This window comes from Cyprinus carpio, chromosome A13 (assembly GCF_018340385.1).
Source record: "Cyprinus carpio isolate SPL01 chromosome A13, ASM1834038v1, whole genome shotgun sequence".
Taxonomy (NCBI): domain Eukaryota; kingdom Metazoa; phylum Chordata; class Actinopteri; order Cypriniformes; family Cyprinidae; genus Cyprinus; species Cyprinus carpio.
Window position 1 is genome coordinate 10,918,638 of NC_056584.1, and position 20,611 is coordinate 10,939,248.

The 20,611-nt window shown below is 36.4% G+C and overlaps 1 protein-coding gene across 1 annotated transcript; it reads right to left on the reverse strand.

The window, feature by feature from the left end:
• Positions 1–1,935: 1,935 nt before the first annotated feature.
• Positions 1,936–20,387, reverse strand: LOC109069986 (gamma-aminobutyric acid receptor subunit alpha-2-like). Its single transcript, XM_042768759.1, has 10 exons — positions 20,044–20,387; positions 19,580–19,664; positions 16,504–16,619; positions 15,220–15,287; positions 7,910–8,130; positions 7,004–7,086; positions 6,771–6,914; positions 6,525–6,677; positions 4,796–4,998; positions 1,936–3,545 (listed from the first exon to the last, which is right to left on the reverse strand). The coding sequence occupies exons 2-10, from the start codon at positions 19,648–19,650 to the stop codon at positions 3,249–3,251; spliced, it is 1,356 nt and encodes a 451-aa protein (XP_042624693.1). The 5' UTR covers positions 19,651–19,664; positions 20,044–20,387; the 3' UTR covers positions 1,936–3,248.
• Between the last annotated feature and the right edge of the window lie 224 nt (positions 20,388–20,611).

The following is a 20,611-nucleotide window of genomic DNA, read 5'->3' on the forward strand; positions in this document are numbered from 1 at the left end:
TTGCCTCTGTGATCTTTCACATCAGATAAACCCTCACGACATCCTCACAGACATTGCTTAAAGCAGAATGCCCTTTAATGCCACCTGACAAGCAGTCAGCATCAGTTCCACCTTAAAAGGGGCCAATAAATTAAATATAGCTTAGTGTTTGAGTCTCCCCCGGTCAAGTCTGTGTGTGCGATGACTGCACGCACAAGTGGACACATCTGTTCTGACAAATGCTTGTTTGTATACCCAAAGATGCTTTTTCAGAAGGTGCAAAGGAGTGAGGGGAGGTTAATGGAGTACTGTCTTTCTCTGTTTAGCCTTGTGGGCATTGATAGCTGTATCTCATACATGCAGTATGCAGATACCGATTCCATAACCAAAAGAGATGAGCTAGGAATGCCGCCGTTATGCTATTAAAGCAAGATCTTAGATAATGCACACAAATTCCTCTTTCTCCATTCAGCTCTGCTAATTTCAAATTCTTCTGCTTAGTCAAAGCAGAGTCAGCTACACAAAAAGCTTTCAGACAGAATGGAGAGACGGATAAAACAGGCAATGAAATGCAGAAAGACAATATAGATTAGTAGTCTAGTGGATTTGACCAGAAGCAGGCTTTTAAGAGCAGGTAAATAAAAGAAGCAGTTGGCACATGGCTAACTTATTAATGTATATTGACTAGTGCCACGTCAGCTCAATTCAATTCCACTGAGTGAAACTTAGACTGCAGTTAGGTTTGTGCCAGGGTTATTATAATTAACTAAAACTAAAATGTTTTGTTGACTAAAATAAATGCTAACTGAAATTAATAATAATTTAAAAAAAACCTTTAAACTATTTTATTTCAGTCAGTTACTAATAAGGCAGCATTTTTTTTTTTTTTTTTTTTTAGTTTAATGGAGTTGTTCAAGATGTACTGTATGTTTGTTTTTTCATCAAAACAGATTTAGAGAAATTTAGCATTACAGCTCTTGCTCACCAATGGCAGTGAATGGGTGCCGTCAGAATCAGAGTTCAAACAGCTGATAAAAACATCACAATAATCTACAAGTAATCCACACAACTCCGGTCATCAATTAATGTCTTGTGAAGTGGGGAAAAAACATCTATCATTAAGAATAAGTTCAAACCATTGCTTCCAGATAAAATCCATATTGCTTTTTCCAATGAAAAAGTCTTGTTCAAATAAGGACAGAAATATGCACCGATCAAGCCCCATTTACAAGCACAAACAGTGCAAAACAAATATTTTGGTTGATTTTGATGTGAGAGGACAATGGGATGGAGTATTTCACTGGAGGAAGCATTATTATTATTAAGTACTATTTTGTCCAGAACCGAAGTTTTAACCTTAAAATGCTTTAATGATGGATTTGTTTCTTACAAAACATGCAGCGTTTCACTTCACAAGACATTAATTGCACAACTGGAGTTGTGTGGATTTCTTGTGGATTATTGTGATGTTTTTATCAGCTGTTTGGATTCACTGCAGAGGATCCATTGGGCAAGTGATGTAATGCTAAATTTCTCTTCTATTCAAAATCTATTCTGATGAAGAAACACATTTACATTTTGGGTGGCCTGAGGGTGAGTACATATTCAGCAAATTTTCATATTTGGATGAACTATTCCTTTAACTTGATGTACTAAAAAACTAAAAATTAATAAAAACTGTATAGATAAAAAATAATAAAAATGACAAAACAACAAAATTATTAAAACCTTTGAAAACAGAATACATAAAAACAACTAAAAACCTAATTCAAAATTATAATAATAGGTTTTCAATGATATTATAATAACAGTGGTTTGTGGTGTTGGATTGTGTGTTTTTGTTTCTTTTTTTCTTCTTTTTTTAGCAATAAGGACTTTGACATTTTTGTGCTGCACAGTGCCAAAGGAGGGGCACAATCGCGATCACCCACACAAAAGGAGAGTTACTGAGGCATGTTGGCTTTGACGGCACTTTATTTCAGTCAACAGGGGAGCGGTCTCTTTGACCAGGCAGAAAACTGAGAACCATATGGCAAATTGAAGAGCTGTTAAAAGTAAGCCCACAGTAGTTCATTCAAGCGTTTACACTTGTCAGGATTGTTGATGTTAGTGATGAAAACTCTGAAACTGTTTGACAGATGATATATTGAGCGAAGAGTACATTTTGATTCCCATATTCATAGCATCATTAGCTGTATGTATCATACTGAGAAGCCCATTACAACCATTAATCATGAAGCTACATTAGACATATTGAAAATACCATATGAACAACATCATGTCACTGTTGCAACATTAAGCTAATGTGAGTATCAGTGGCCTGGACTTTAGAAGGTTCACCATTTGAGTAACACATACAGTAAGACCAACCTATTGCTCTAATTTCAACCCAAGCAAATTAAAAATGTAAACTATTTCGGAAAATCTCAGCAACATTTTCCATTAACTGTGAACAAAAGAAACAGCAGTGGCTTAAATGCAGTGCTAATTCCACTTGAGACTGTGCTCATGGATCAAAGTGTCCACAACAATACAAAGCATTGTGGTGCTTCAAACAAACTCATTGAATCATTTACCTTTAAACCATGTGTGGGTGTGCGCTTTCATTGATGATGCATTGCTTATGGCTGAGAATTAGAGGCACAGGTGCGTGATGAGAGTGAAAGCTAATATGCAATCAACTTTGATGCGAGAAAATAAGGTGCCATACTTCATTTGACTTGAAATGCTACATCAGTCAATATAAAGGTGCAGTGATCTGTCTTACAGATACTGTAGTGCAGTTATAACAAAATAACACAGCTATGACATTTAGTTAGCACTTACATTTTAAACAGTACGTCATTTATGCACAATACCTTTGAGCTTAATTCATAATTTAGCCAAAACACAAAATACATTGACAAACACTTCGTTTAAATGGAGGTTGATATTTTATAAATATACTGTATTATATACAAATGTAGTTAAAAAAAATAAAAACTCTGCAGAAATAGGCAAGGGAAAAAATGATCAGTTAAATACCAAATCACATAACAACATACAAAAAAATAAAGCTGTGGAAATAAGTCAATTTGTCCTGTTAAAGTATGATAAGTTGCTCTTTAAATTGTCCTGGCAGTGGTAAGATTGCAAAGAGACTGCAAAATTTGTTAATTTCTTAATGCTGCCATACAGAAACGTCAGAAGTACACTAAAGAATTTGTACAAAAACTGCTATTATAGTTTTGTAGTATAGAGGGATGATTGCATGTGCAATAGCTAACGGCTCACTGGGAGGGCACCATATTCTTAATAACAGGCTCTCTGTTGAGATATGTGGCCCAATAGACCAGGTTAAAACTGCCAAAAAGCACTGGAAAGATGATGCGAGACATACGGTCAATCTTGCTGACGCTGTTGAAGGTCTTCAGTGCTTCTTTAGCCACTGGCTGAGCTTTACTGGGCTCCGCTGTGGCGCTCTTTGAGACAGTGGGCAGAGCAGAGTCCTTCGCAATGTGGGGCGCGTAGTTTGCCACGGCGACTGCATATGCGTTATTCTTTTTAATAACAGATGTTTTCTTTTTCTGAAGTCAGAAGAAATTTATTAACACAATGCTACATGTTCAGTCAATGATATTATGTTAAATGCTCTAATAATTTTTAAGTAAAAAAAAAAAAAAAAGAGACGCACAATGTCAGATAATGTTCACAATGATGGGAGTTTAAAGGTATGGTTTACACAAAAATGAAAATTTGCTGTAAATTTACACACCTTCTGGTCATAAAAGATGAGTTTATTTTTTCATCAGAACAGATTTGGAGAAATGTTACACCACTTGCTCACCAAAGGATCTTCTGCAGTGAATGGGTGCCGTCAGAATGAGAGTCAGAACAGCTGATGAAAACATCACAATAATACATAAGTAATCCACTCCAGTCCATCAATTAACTTCTTGTGAAGTGGTTAGCTACATGTTTGTAACTGTTTTTATGTTTTTAACTTCAAATGGTTGCTTCCGATTAAAACTAGCCCTCTGCCCATAATATTGCTTTCTCTAGTGAAAAACTTGTCTTGTGTGAATCAGAACAGTAGCATGAACAGATCAAACACTCTTTACAAGTGTAAATGCTTCTAAAATATTTTGATGCGAGAGGACAACAGGGGTGTCACGTCACGCTGTTGAGGAAGCACTCAGGAGGCACAAGTAAACGAGAACTGTCTTTAATCAAGGAAACACAGGAGATAATACACAATAGGAGCTTGAGCCAACACACAGAGAACAAGTAGACCTGACAAACACAAACTGAACAGACTAGGACTTTTAAACACAGGGCAATCAGGGGAACACAGATGACATCAATGGAACATAATCAAACTAAACGAGGGCAGGAACATGACCAAATAAGGACAAACAGGAACAAAAACGGGCAAAACATAAAACAGGTCCATAATCCTGACAAGGAATTTTTTCCTGAAGGAAGTGTTATTATGGTTTGTGGACTGGTATTTTGGTCAGAAGCGATTATTGTGATGTTTTTATCAGCTGTTTAGACTCTCTTTCTGATGGCACCCATTCATTGCAGAGGATCCATTGGTGTGTAAGTGATGCAATGCTACATTTCAACAAATCTGTTCAGATGAAGAAACAAACTCATCCACATCTTCCAAATTGAATTTTCATTTTTGGGTGATTTTTTTCTTTAACTGTGCTGAATTAACTGTGTTGGTTTCCCTCAACTAAATAATCTCTCTTTCCAGTGACAAATAATCAAAGCTATCAGATGTGCTCCATGCACTCCAAAATCAAAGCCTGGTCTGTGTCGTCATGGTTACCTTATCATTGACAATGCTCTTGCCATCCCAGGCCCAGCCGCGCTTGGTGAAGTAGTTTACTGTGGCAAACTCGATGAGAGCAGAGAAAACAAATGCGTAGCACACAGCAATAAACCAGTCCATGGCTGTGGCATAGGCCACCTTTGGTAAAGAGTTTCGAGCGCTGATACTCAGAGTGGTCATCGTTAGTACTGTAGTCACACCTAGAGCAAAATAACAAAGAAAAAAAAAAGGACTCAGTGAGCGCAGTATATAGATACCACATTAGTGCAGCATGCCTCACTGCAGATAATTGCCAGCATTTATACCGTTTACTCATTTGTGAAAGAGACAGCACAGATGTACACATGTAATCACAAATGCCCTGGGCTAAAGAAATTGTGTTCATTTCAGCAGTCAGTCATATGCCCCAAGTGGACCTCCTGTCCTCATTTTATATAGATGATCTTCTGTTTTTTGTAAACAATTTTAATGAATTTTTGCATCCTCCAGGAAAATAAATCAATCCAAATATATTCATCATTATAACAGATATTAGGGAGCAAACAGAAAAATGCAAGAATTGCTACTCTTATATATATCAAACTTTTATCTTTTTAATCAACCAGATAATTTAAATAGCTTTATTTGGGGGGAAAAAACAACATTTCTAGAATGACTGGGGTGGTTTTATACAGGAGCGCATCTGCATGAAAAATAAAAAATGACTTTTTACTCTGAAGATTTGTTTGTGCAATACATCCCATTATGGCAGAATGATTTGGAGTTTACTCATTAAAAGAATCAGCTCAAACTTCTTTCAGTAACCATAATCTAGTGTTTAATAAAAATAAATTTAATTTTATAGTACAATTGTAAAACCAAAGCACTAATATTTACATCTCAATTTCAAATGTTAAACCATTGTGATTTTGGCAGTTTTCCTGCAAATAAATAAACCTGCAATCTGGTTGAGCCATGTACTATCTGTGCTGGTGCTGCACTGCACCATGCATAAATCAATTTTGCCATTGTGATTTTTTAAAATTTCATCATGGCAGCATTAACTAATCAAATGATGACCAAGTGATCAAATAGCCAGCATTTTCAAGAGCCAAAATTAGGTGCCTGGATCAGAGTACAGTCCCAGTAAAGTTTACCATACACGGGTAGTTTGTATCCTCCCACAACCGAGCACTCTTGATGCAAGATGTAGAATTGTGGTGTGCAAATTTTTTCATTCGCATAACCGCTTTAGTGAATTGGCCACTAAAAGAACAAAGCTTGTGAATAAACAACGCTATCAGCGTTTCATTATTAACTAGTTCCCCCTGCGAGTCTGTGTTTAATTTAAATGTGTCTTTTGGATGCTAAGGATTCCTCCCACTGAATGAAGAAAAAAATACACACATTCATGCACATAACTGCATGGACAAATTTTTCTCCAAAAACACAGAAATAGAAATGGAGGCCAATTTTATAGCGGGTTGCCTTTGCTCGCAGCCATTTCAAATGTATCCCTAGAGTTCAGAAGGAAATTGAAACTGCTAGAGAAAATCAAAAAATGTAGACATTCTACATCAGCTTTATCCATGACTGCATCAGTAATTTAATCAGAACAAAATAAGCATACTATACTGATTTTTCATCGAAAATAGGTACACAGCCAACAAAGAAATATGTGGCATGATAAACAGAATTAAAAACCTTTCCACATTATGTTCTGATTACACAACACCTGCTCACCCACCAAAAACTGTGCGTGCAGGGACAGACTCTCGATTGAGCCAAAAAGAGACTTGGGATAAGATGACTGTCATTATGCAAGGCAGGTACGTCTGGATCACAAAGTACCCAATCTTCCTCTTCAGATGGAAATGGGCAGTCATCACTGTATATTCACCTACACAGCAGAAAAGAGACACGAGAGAGGGAAGAACAACTGATAAGAGCATATGGATCCAGATCATTTTGTGACTGCTTGTGAATGTCTCACCAGTACTGGACTTGATGGTTTCCTTGCCAACAGTCTGTCCCATTAAGTCATACTGGTTAAGTCTAGATCCATCTGGAGCTACTTCCACCGATAAGGTGGCATTACGAGTCCAAACATATGTCACCTCTGTCAGAGTGTAAGCATCTACATACAGACACAATATATTATAATAAAACCCAAAGCATAGACAGATCTTTAAGGGAATAAAATAAATGATTAGCATTTTTGCTTACAGCTGCCAAATTTAAGCGGACAGGAATGAAAGTCCATTGGAAAGTCCTCAAGATGCATTGGGCATTCAGCTTGCACTGTCAACCTGCACAAATACACAAACATTATACAACAGTTACTCCTCAAAAGTTATGTGTTCTTACAAGGGCTTTCAATTTAAATTCATTAATATAGTACATTTAATTATAAAAATCATAAATTGTATTAAAAAAAATCCCACTATCAGAGCAATTGAAGCTTACCGTTAATTGTTCACTACTGTTCAATAGTTTGGTGTCAGTAAGATGTTTTTTTTAAAGAAATAAAGAAATAAACACTTTCATTAAGCAAGGATGCATTAAATTGATCAAAAGAGACAGTAAAGACTCTTGCAATGTTCCAAAAGATTTTTATTTAAAAAAAAAAAAACATTTGAGTAGTATCTACTGCAAATTCAAAAACATAATTTACATTTTAAAATATATTAAAATAGAAAGATATTTTAATTATAATATTTCCCAATATTATTGTTTTATCGTATTTTTGATCAAATAAATTCAACCATGATGAGCATAACATGTCTTTTAAAAACAACAAATAATAATCTTACTGACTCCAAACGTTTGAATGGTAGAGTAAAACTGGTTTTTGGTCTTAAGATTGTAAGAGTAAAATTTGTTTTTGGTATTAAGAATAATAATCTTACTGATAGAAATAGAAAACAATATTTTGACTTCTAAAGCAAGTTTTTGTAATGTCTATTCAATGATTTACTCATCTGCTTCTATAATGCCTTTCAGTTATTTTGATTTGGGGCCTTTTCTTAGCAAATATTGATATGTGATTAATTATGAGTAGTTTGATGTATTAATCAGAATATCATGTAATTATTTTGATTGATTTATTTGATAACTGTAGTACAGGGGTACCTCATAGTGTACAGTAGAGTGCCATTCTCCATAATCCGCAGTAGTTTGTTAGGCATGGTCATGTTGTGAGCCACAGATTTCTTGCCGTTGTGAAAGAAAGTGTCTGGAGTCCAGATTTTACTGGCCATCAGGTTGTTGAGACGCAGGATGTTCATTGGCCCGTTAAACTTTAGCCGCTCATCTGTCCAGCGCTGACGGAAAAACACATCCACTGTGTATTCCTGAGAACAGAGTGTGACATACTGTATCAGTGGCTTAGACATTCTTCAGTGCTGATGTGTGCATCAGACAATACCTGACACGGAAAATGTGTTTTCATTCAATGTGGGACCCCAAAGTCTAAATGCTGCTGTAAAAGACTCTTAGGATACTGCTTATTCATAGGGGGAGCATCACAATGGGATGTCAGTTAAAACACCTTGAGGCAACATCCATTTACAAGTTTACATTTACATTTACAGCTGCTGTTAGTCTAATTCAATTGAATGTTTTATTAAAAAGTATATTATCAGGATAAACATTTGAAAAGTTTAGTTGAGTTATAATTTTTTTAAATCATCTGTCAATGGTGCATTTAATTGATAAAAAAGACAGTACAGACATTTATAATAATCCTGAAAAGAATCCTGAAAGAAATTAATCAAAGCTTCCACAAAAATATGAAACTGTTTTCAACATTGACAATTTTGTGCAGCATATTAGAATGATTTTTGAAGCATCAGGTGATAATGAAATAATGGCTGCTGAAAATGCTTTGCCATCACAGCAATAAATTACATTTGAATGTTTTTAAATAAATTTTAAATATTTAAACATGAAAAAGAAAACAGCTATTTAAAATTGTAACAATATTTCATAATATTACTGTTTATAGTGTGTATTTGATCAAATAAACACAGCCTTAGTGAGGGAAAAAATCTTACTAACACCAAACCTTTAAACTGTAGTCTATATTTTAGGATGTAGTAGTATATATTTGATATACTTCTGCTTTAATGGCATATTGTTTATTTCTAGATTTAAATGTTATTTTAAATCTCAGATATTCTCAGACTTTGGATGTCACTGTACATCTTTTAAAGACAGCTAAAAGAAAAGTATTAAAAGTAAGACGGAATGGGCTCCCTCAGTAAGTGCCAGCAACTTTTCAGTTCACTCAATATGTTCATTGTCTGTGTATAATGTGTGTGTTTCATCTTCCTCTTTATAGTACTAGACAGTGGCAAAGTGTCAGAAGCGCTTCACATCACTGCATTATATCCCAATCCCTCGGGCACTGTGCTGCCATGCACCGACCCCCGGGGTGAAGGCGGGCATCCAGTTTCCATGGCAGCACAGAGGCAGAAAAACACAATGTTATGTACGTAAGAGAAAATACTTATTCACTCCCACACTCATACAGGAAAGATTATATTGTGTGAGAGTACATGCTGTCACTGGAGCGCCAGGGCTCCCCAGCACTCACAGAGCCCATCTGTAATGCTTAATTTCCTTCTCATTCTTACATCTATCCTCCATCAGCTTTCACAATGTCACAATCATACTGTAGAAACAAACCTATTATGGGTCCATACTAAGTTAATTCCAGTACTATTATAGAACCTAAAACCTTCATCTCGAACAAACTTTGAGGAAAGTTTGCCTGGTCATTTGATATTCTTGCTAATGTCTTGCAACATTACCCTCCATTATGGAGGAGTCACGCAGAACTCCTCAAGCAAATAGACAATACTTGTCACTTTCCATTCTGTCATATCATAACCACACGGCCTGAGCATAGTAAGACTGATAAAATATAACCTCCATAGCATGTCTATTTTAAGGCACTATAATGTTTAAAAGGACATGGTATTGTGGAACACTAAAACTACAGACTGATCATCTGAAAACACATTTAGGAAATGAACTGTCTAAAAGCGAAATTTATGTGACATACACTAGATATAATATTAAAGATTTAGTGTATCTGTGATCATCTCAGCATCAGTTACAGCAATATTATTAATTCTTTAACAATCACTGTTGGTCAGAGCATAGCTGACAATATAGCAATTTTTTTTTTCTATGCAAACTTTTTTTATAAAATCGATGTCAAATAATCAAACAATCCTGTACATTAGATTGTTGTGATAGATAAATTCAGCTGTAGTATGTAAACTGTCTGGATTCAGTTTTTTAGCAGTATAGTATAAAATATATAATGTCTTGGTTACGTATGGTAACCCTCGTTCATAAGGGACACAACATGGGTTACCACATGAAGCCGAGTTGTTCCCTTTCAGTAAGTCACTTTGATGTTCTGACACTAGGGGTCCCTACACTAAACCCCACATCTGCTAAACTGCATTACGAGTCCATGGGGGCATAGATGTTGACAAGCTCAGTGTGTCACTACCAAATGCACCTCTCCTCAGGCCCGGCTCCAGAATCAAATCACTGAGGGTGCTTCTTAAATTAAGTTTGTCACTACCAAATGCACCTCTCCTCAGGATATATATATATATATATATATATATATATATATATATATATATATATATATATATATATATATATATATATATATATATATGCAGCAAGAGTGTTCCCTTAGAATCACAAGAAGCTGTCATCATCTTAGTTCATCGTAATCTCACAAAGTTACATTATAATCAATACAATTCTTTACGCTGCACAATGAATCTCTTATTTACGTCCCGTCTACACTTTGTTATAGTGAGATGACTCGTGCTGAACACAACACCTGAACAAAAACTCTGGCAATTTAAGCAGTGAGTGGATTCTAACTTAAACGCCTCTGATTGGCTGTTGGGTTCAAGAAATCAACAGATATGTCTGTGATAGGTTACATTGCTCAACGCTGCAAAAGATGTTGAAATAGAAACTGATCACCAGAGCTCAAATCACAAAGCACTGGATAGTTTGCCAAATCCGCAATTAAATGCCTTTATTACAGCATTAACTGAGGGTGCTATTGATTTCATTTGAGGGTGCTTAGCATACTCTAGCACCCCTGTAGAACCGGGCCTGCCTCTCCTACCTGTAACCTTCCACTGCCCAAGACTTATGACCTCACTCTCCAACATCCGGGAGAGCCACAATATAAGGCAGAGGTCACCTCAGCCAGAACCTTTTCTTTTATAAGAAAATATGAATAAAATAGCAGCTGAAAAGTCTTGGTTGTTAACATTGGGGAAGCGTTCATTTAGCGGCTGAAAAGTCATGCACGTACGGAGACCACATCCTACCTGAAAGGGAGGTAACGTGGAGATACAACCTATGGAATCATTTAGCAGCTGAAAAGTCTTGGTTGTTAACATTGGGTGGGCTCCACATAAGGGGAGATCTACCAAGCACAGAACCAGATGACAGATGCAGCTACGCAAGAGTTCTTGAATGATGGAAAGGCAGTCCAGGGTTCATAAAAGGAACTGGGCTCAAAGAGTGCACATTATCACCTCAGAGAGGGGAAGGGCGCTATATGCAAGCTCCACACTTTACTAGTCACCCTGAATCCAGGATGAATTGGTTTACACTCGCAGATATGGAAACTAGCGGATGTATAGATGTAGCCCAGCCTGCAGCTCTAAACCTGTCTGCTAATGAGGCACCACGTCCTATGGCTGAAGAAACAGCCATGCCCCTGGTCGAGTACCCTCACTCCCAGTGGACCACCCTTAAAGACATAGAACATTTTTGGGGCGCCTGACACACCTGCACTTTTCTTTGTTTTTCAGACCTATTCTAGCAGTCAGCATCAAGTGCCATATATCATAATAAACAGGAGAACTTGAAGTTTAAGTCAAACTAATTTAAAGTCCCAATTTTCCTTTTGTTTTCTCTAAGAATTAATAAAATTACAGAATTTTAAGAAAAAATGCAAGCAACAATTGGGTGTGTTTTACTGTGTACTCAAACAGAAACTCCTAAAGTTTGGATATTTTTCTTTAGAAAGTTGTATCTGGGTGTTTTACACTTCCAAATAAAATTTTGTTTACATATAACATTCCCCAAGCAAGTTATAGCCCTTTATTACAATATTGTTATTGGCGTTATTGGTGCTAAGTGAAAAACAGGCCTATTTCGGTTACTAACAATAGAGATGTGTCCAAAAACATTTAGGGAGTAAAGAAAATGGAAAGAGTTATATAATAACAAAACAAAACAAAACAAAACAAAACAAAAAAGTTTATTTTTTTTTTCACAGAAATATATTTTCAGTCTGAGTGTGAACACTAAATACAAACCGTGCAGCATGTAGTAAAAAAAATTGCACAAATTGTCTTCTGCATCTGTAAAAATAGTGTAAGTGATTATGATTCTAAAAATAAAATGAGTGAGTGATTGTGAGATTGTGTGTGAAAAAATAGTGCAAATTATCTTTATGAACTATATAAGAATTATTTACTTAATATACATAATATACATAATATGAATGATCTGGCTGTAATTTGCGTCAGAATCAATTTTACTGGGACATCGCCTAGCAGTGCAAAGACATAAATTCCAGTGGTTTCATCCTTGTTTTTGGTTTGTTTTATGTCAAAGTACTCTGTCGTGTGTTTTTCTGTGCTTTTTCAGAGAGTTTTCTCATGCAAATCTGTTATTTTGTCAGAGAATAGACTTTAAAATTCTCCTCTTTGTATATAAATCCCTACATAACAAAGCTCCTGTCTATCTATCTGAACTTCTTCATCTTTATACTCCATCTAGAAGCCTATGATCCTGTGACCAGGCTTTGTTGGTGGTCCCTCGTGTTAGGCTAAAGCGTAGAGGGGAGCGTGCATTTGCAGTGGCAGGGCCACGAATCTGGAATACCCTGCCTTTAGAGATTAGAATGGCCCCTTCCTTGTCTATTTTTAAGTCCTTGCTAAAAACCTATTTGGTTTCATTTTTAAATGGGTGGTTTTAAATTGCATGCATGTCAGACTTTACTTTTACTTTGCATTCGTTCATATTTCCAAAGAAATATTTTAAATAGTGGTTCAAAAGACCAAAACCTATGTTTATTGGTTGAATATGGAACAGTTTGAACCAATCTGGGCACGGGGGTGGGACTAAGCATCAACAATGGTTTCTGTTTGGCTCAGAGGACCGAAATGCATTGGTTTCTTCTGACGAATCGATGTTGTCAAAATGTGATAACGTAATTACCCCAGTTCGTAATTGAACTGGGGTAAGAGAATGCCACTAATGCCAATGGGAATGGCTGGGGAGTCCAAATAACTTGCCAATGGTCAGAGTGGGACTACATTCTACTTACCTGAGCCATGGTTCCTGAGGCGTTCTGGAACAAGGCTCACCATGACAGAGGATTTTGCGTCCCTTGAGACACTTGGTTAAGGGTGCACAGCACCAGCCTTGCCCCCAGGTCTGCTGGGGAAGCCTCTGATGTACGAAGGAGCCGAAGCTTGCCTGCTTGAAGGTGTCACCAGAGAAAATGTGGGCCTCAAGACAGTGCACTTTCTCAGAACCAGCATTCCCATCAGGTCGAACCACAGGTGGCGCTTCTGGGACACTAATGTGGACATTCCCCAGAGCCTGCGTCATGACCTTCATCGCCTGGGGTGCATAGTCAGTCACCAGAAGCAGTTCCTGCATGCTCTGGGTTGGGACCAACCTTGTGCAGTCCCTGGCCTAAACACCTGGGAAGAAAGGAACTAAAGCGTTGCGCTCGGTCTCCAAGAACTAACCAACCAAGAGATTGGTTGCCTGTTCAGTAGAGTCGTCTGCTTTTGATCGGAAAGGAAGCAGCTAAGGTGAATTGCGGTCTTTAAAAAAAAAAAAACACAAGCCATGAGCGCAACGTGCCGATAGCCATGTCCTCACAAGCAGGGCATAAACCATCCACAAATGCCGCTTCAGCATGGGCACAGTGATCGTCCCTGTCAGAGGGTGAGATTTACAAACCGCAACCAGAAGGACACAGATGGAAAGTCATGTTGTAAACACACACAAATCCACCAGTGAAGCTTTTTTAGAGAAATTGCTCTTTTAGGAGGAAATTTGCTCTCAAAGACAGCCATTAAAGCACCAAGGAGTACTCTCACTACACTTATCTGTGTAAGCAAGTGAGAAACCACTACTTGGCCATAGATCCAATGACAAGGAGATTGAGAGGTGAATGAAGTGCTGCATCTCCAAAAGAGACACTGCATCAGCTCTGAAGAACAAAATGAGTGAGCAAATGCCACGCTGGTCTATTTATACCCGGATATCCAGGGAGTGGCCAGCTATGCAAATTTTGCTTGCAAATTGGCCTTTTCTCAATGATGTCAGTGGTGTCTGGGCTCCCAAGTGTGACACCTAGTGTCAGAACTTTGACACAACGTCGAAGTGACCGACTGAAAGGGAACATCAATCATCTCAGCTGTTAACATGAAATGTTGTAATCTGTATAGGCCATAATTTATATATGTACACTACCATTCCAAAGTTTGGGGTCAGTAAGATTTTTGTTTGTTGTTGCTGTTGTTTTTTTATATGTCCAAGGCACATATGCTGTGGTGATGTGACAATAAAGTGACTTGACTTGATGGCATTTAAAATGTTGCAAAATATTTCTAATTCAGAGTAATGCTGTTCTTTTGAACTTTCTATTCATCAAAAAATCCTGAAAAAATGTACCATGGTTTCCACAAGAATATTAAGCTCCATCTCCCCGCTGGGCTCTAAAGAAAGAAGCCTAGAAGCCGAAGAAGCTCAAAGAGAAGCCACTAGAGTCCTGGCAGAGGAAGGACACCTCTAACAGTTTTAGAACATAGGGAGTTTATGGGGAGTTTACCCCATAAGCGTACAACGCAAAGCTCATTCCCTTATCTCAGGGAACTGAGGCTATTAAAGTAACCGGAGCAATTGCCCAAGAGCACCCAGAAAAAAAAAACATGACTGAAATACCAAGTGTGATGATCTTCCTTACCTAATACAATCTATATGAACAGAGATTTTCTTACTACAGGATAGTGAGAGTGTTCAGTGAGCTTTGTAAAACACACCACTGGCCAGTAAAAGACAATAAATATTGAATGAATTAATGAATGAATAAAAAATCCCTTTTCTTCCATCTTTTTCTCTATTCTAAATACTTAGAGGAGACAGTGTGAAGTGGGGGAAAAGGATTACTGAGAAACGTTTTTAGCCAGCAGCAGGAACAGACAACAGATGGAAAACAAGGCTTGAGGGAGAGAGAAATTGAGAAGGAGACAGAGTGAGATAACCAACAGGAAAATATAAAATATTTTTTATAAATATTATTTGACTCTCACTATACAGTACACAAATCATCCGATGTGAGAAGAGGAGTGTCTTACCATGTCTGTATCTGATACTGGTCCAAAACTGGTCACATAGATATCAGTCTTCACCTCTGTTACTCGATCTATGTCACAGAGCAAAAGGAAACTCTAAATTACAACATTACCAACATTATTGTCTATAAGTCTACTCAATCTATAAGTCTAATGTGCTATATTGTTTAATGAAGCCATACAATAGTTTTGTGTGGAGATTAAAGTGCAATTACATTTGTGAAATTGCAGCAAAATTTTGTGAGCAAAAAAAAAAAAAAAAAGCAGCCTTCTGTTTTTCACCCATGTGTGGACCTCCCAAAAGCACAGTTTTCTATTGGAATGACTGGATTTCGTATGCAAAATGTTGATTAGATTAATGTGACATTTACCTTTAACTGTGAACAATAACATAAATTTCAGCCGGCTCCTCACATAAAACTATTGTAGGCTTCATAAGACTTTAAATATAGTAGAGGAGTCATGTGTACTTTTATGATATTGTTTTTTGAAGCTTGATAAATCAGCATCCACTTTCCTAGATGGAAAAAAAAGCTCAGATATCCTGCCTGAGATCTCCTTTGTGTTTCACAGATGAAGGGAAAATAATCTGAGGTTAAAATGACATAGAGGTGAAAAAAGATGACAATTTCTGCATATCTGAGTGCACTATTACTTCATCTTATCTTTAGTGGAACCATGGCAACACTCCATTCTGGCTCTTAGCTCGACCTCATGTCCACTGACTGTGTATGTGTTTTTATGTGCTAGGCTCTGTAAATCTCAAAAAGGAAACATTTACAAGAAATCTATTTGCTTCATGGTGGGCGTCGCTTTTATGTTGCCAAGCTCAGAGTTTACAAACAATAGCAAGGGCCATAATATATATTAACACTGACAGACTACACAGGCAGGGATTCTTGATTGTTAAGTGGAACTGAGATTGTAGGTTTTGTTTTCCTCTCCTTCAATCATGCATGGCACGAAACTTCTCAGGTCATCAACACCTCTTTATAATTAGTTTATCAGAGGTAAAATCAGTTCAATGAGTGACAATGCATATAAACAATGAGCCTCTTAAATGTTTTACATGTTATGTTATTGACACATTTTATTGAATCCAGACATTTAATTTTGTCCTGTGGTCCTATTTTTGAAATTCCTAAAAAGAAAAAAAACCCAATCACAGTAATTTTGCTTAATAATACATCATTTACATCACCCCAACTTCAAGGAAGTTTCAGTTAGCTTGTGTGGAGTAAAATGACACGGCACTAATTCCCAAATCACACTCGTAGGTGTTCTTACCTCCAAGACCAGGTCTCAGCCTGTTGTCGTAGCCATCAAGCAGACGGTCCAAAATCCGTGTGAAGAGGGTAATGTTGTTTTTAAAGGCATCTGAGCCGGATACATCTGCCTCAGAACTACACAAGATACATTTGGCATCTCAAAAGTCTGTTACATAAACATACTTACACAGAGCTGCATGCAGAGAAAGCTGTTCTCTACACACTTTGTCCAATAAAGTTATGAGATGATGACCATCTGGCAAAAACACAACCATGACAGCTGTACCAAAACACATGAGACTTCATTTTAGCAAACTTGTCTCTAAACAGCCAATCTACTAATGATTCCCTCAAGGTGTGTTTATATTTAAATACAAGTTTATATAATAATTAGCTATCTTTTTTCTTTGTAGTAATTCTTCATTTTGTGACCATAAATATGTATGAAAATATGGACTTTTTAAAAATAAAAACAAATTTTGAACTACGCAAACTGTCATAATTTAGTCGAAACTGACTGGCATAAAAGCTCCTTTCACTTCTGTCGTTACACTTTTATTAACTCTTACATAAAAAAATTTATAGGTATTATTTTATATGTAAAGTTGTCTAATCACCATTCTTGCAGTGGGGCTGCTGTACTATGCAGATAACTGTCTAGTTATTCATCATCACCAACATAATATTTGTACGTCAAGCACCTGGTAAAGACAACAGAAAATTTGTGTTTAGACTGTTTCTGGCTGACTTCTGCACTTTTCCACTATAAACTTATTTAAACAACAGGTAACAGATGAGTTTATGTTCTTCTGATTCAAGAGAATGGCCTGCCAAACTACCTGCTCCACTCAATCTTGACAAAGAAATTTCATCACCTTTCTGTTGGTATCCTTGCATGAACATTACCATGTTTATAGGTGTAACTGGCAGTATTTTGTTATGACAACAAAGTAAATAAAATGTTAATTAACGATTCTTTCACACTAGTCATAACATGTATGTACAGCTGTGGTCAAACTTTTACATACACTTTGCAGTAATTGCAAAATGTTAATGTTAATGTTACTTGCCCTGCTCAAAAGTTTTCATTCGCTTTATTCTTATTACTTAGTGCCTTGTTGGTCCAAAACAGTTAAACTGCAAGCTGTTCTTCAAAAAATCCTTCAGGTCCCACAAATTCTTTGGTTTCCATCATCTTTTGATTATTTAAATCCTTTCCAATAATGATTTTGAGATGCTTCTTTTCACACTGAGGACAACTCAGGGACTTATATGCAACTATTACAAAAGGTTCAAACACTCACTGATGCTCCAGAAGGAAACACTATGTATTAAGAGCCAGGAGTGTAAACTTTTGGACAGATTGAAGATGTGTAAATTTTTCTTATTTTGCCTCCCCTTCAGAAGTTACAGAGGATACTTTCCTGTTTCCCAGAAGACAAAATACAAAATTCAATTTACCCTGATCTTCAAATTCAAAAAGTGTTCACCTCCTGGCTCTTAATGCATCGTGTTTCCTTCTGGAGCATCAGTGAGAGTTTAAACCTTTTGTAATAATTGCATGTAATTCGCTCAGTTGGATGGATTTCAAAATCATACAGTCATTGTTGGAAAGGGTTCAAATGCCAAAAGAATTTGTGGGACCTGAAGGATCTTTCTGAACAGTGGACAGTTTAACTGCTCAGGACAAACAATGGACACAAATCCAGCTAATATTTTCTCTTGTGGACTGTATGTAAACATCTTTTATGTGGAATATCTTATTTAGTTCAGTACTAAATGAAAAATAACATGCATTTTGTATGATCCCTCTTATTTTGTCAAAATAATTAACATTTTGCAGATACTGCAAAGTGTATGTAAAATTTTGACCACAACAATGTACTTGGTGACCATCGATTTCAATTGTATGAACATAAAACAAAAAATAAAAGAAATTTGGTAACACTTTCTATGAAGACCATGCTTAAAATGAATTATAGCCCCATTTATGCGTACTTATACATAAGTATAACTATTCTATAAATATATTTATACAGACTCATTAAGACCTATACTGTGTTATAAGAACAGTTATAATTACATTTATATTATTTTTGTAATTACTTATAAGGCTTGTATTTTCTTCTTCAGTGTGCATGCTCATAATCCATTATAGACTGCTTTATAAATGATCAAATATAAAATAGTTCCAGAGACACTTAATTCTTAATTATTTTATTACAGGAATTATTGTTCATTAGTTACATTTACAAGTAAACAACTTAAACTGATAATGAGCAATGTAATAATCTTCATTGTTTCTTAAAATAATCTTCATGGTTTCTTAACATTTGCTTTAAGAAAACTGCATCCTATGTTTTCACTTTACTTAAAGCCATTAATGATGCATTTATATAGGTTACTAACTAGTAGTAGTACTCACAATAAGCATTTATAAGAACTCAACACAACTGTTAATAACAATATATTCACTTATTTGACTGAAATATGTCTAATATATTAACATAGCAAAGCAGGTTGCATCTTAATAAATACATTCATGGAACCACACATCTACTTATAAATTAGTTTATAATGGATTATGAACATGCGCATTGAAAACTAAAATGCATGACTTATAGTTAATCGTAAAAACAATATAAATCCAACCATAACTGTTCTTATATGCAGTATAGGTCTTAATGAGTCTTTATAAATGTTTTTTTTAAAAATTAATACTTTCTTATAAATAAGCATAAATAGAGCTATAATTCGTCATAAGCATGGTCTTCATAGAAAGTGTTACCAGAAATTTCTCTAAATGTCTTTTATGTTCCACAGAAGAAATAAAGTCATACCGTTTTGGAACAACATGAGGGTAAGTAGGCTAAATGAAGACAGAATTACTCACTTTTTTCCGTCCATTTTATATCTTAAAGTAGCCAGGCCTACTGTATGCTATTTTTCAAATGGTGACAATTATACCTTCTTCTTCTTTTTTATTTTATTTTTATGTTTTAATAAAAAATACAGAAGAGAGAGAGAGAGAGAGAGAGAGAGAGACGTTGGGCATTACCATCCTATATTGGCCCGAGAATTTTTGTTTTGCTTACCATGCACGCCATAAAGCCAGCAGAAACAGGTAGACTAGAAATCCATGCGAATGACCCCATCGCCGACTCATTGTTGAGTTATTCCCTGCCAAAGAAGTTATTTCAGTCTTCAACTTAGTTTAAAAATATTTATATGAGAATGAATCAAGGCAAAACTTCCAGTGACATATTTCTGCGTGTAAGCGTTTTGCGTTTGTGCACACGCATCTCCAGAGCGCGCACTAATGTCAATGAGCTGGAGCCAGACAGCGAGCATTTGTATTTCAAAAGTTTTACATTTTGAAGCTGTTGCAATTATACCAACCTATTATATTACAATGCTTTTACAGTTTAAATGATATCAATTAAAACCGTTCAACCAGAAGGAGATGTATTAAACTATCGCTGTCTTTTCAAGTTTCGACGTTCACAGTATTCACAGCCTCAGAAAACTGATCGATAATTAATAAGAGAAAATTTTTTACCTTCGATTCACCAAAGCGCAGCTCCTTTGAGACAAAGAAATAAGAAAAGTTGCGCCCCTGAACCTCGCGCTTCCAGAAGTGTCTCACCCGTAGACTGACGGGCGTATGCATATAGACTGGCACGCTGAGAGCACTGTTAGTGAGATATGCCTTCTTCTGTGAATCTTTACGGAAACAATCCAGAGGCGACTCCTGCTCGCCAAGACACACAGTCCGTCTATATATCCTGAGCTGCTCATCTGAGGGCTGAAGCGGCTTGTTTGTAATCCATAGGCGTGAGCCCGGAGAGCATCAAGTAGCCAAAAGACGCAAGAGGGGACACCGGGTCCTAGAGCCAGCACAGCTCACCCTTCTGCCCACTGGAGAGCGCATGGACATCGTGTTGTGTTAAATAAATAGTAGACTATAGTAATAAAATAGCCAAAAATTAAATTATGTCAGCATTTCTCACCCTCATGTCATTCTAAACCTATATGTTTCTTCTGTGGAAAATAAAAATATCTCAGTACTTATTTTGTCCATCCAAAGGAAGTCATTGGTCACCAAAATGGTTGCCTATATTTTTCAA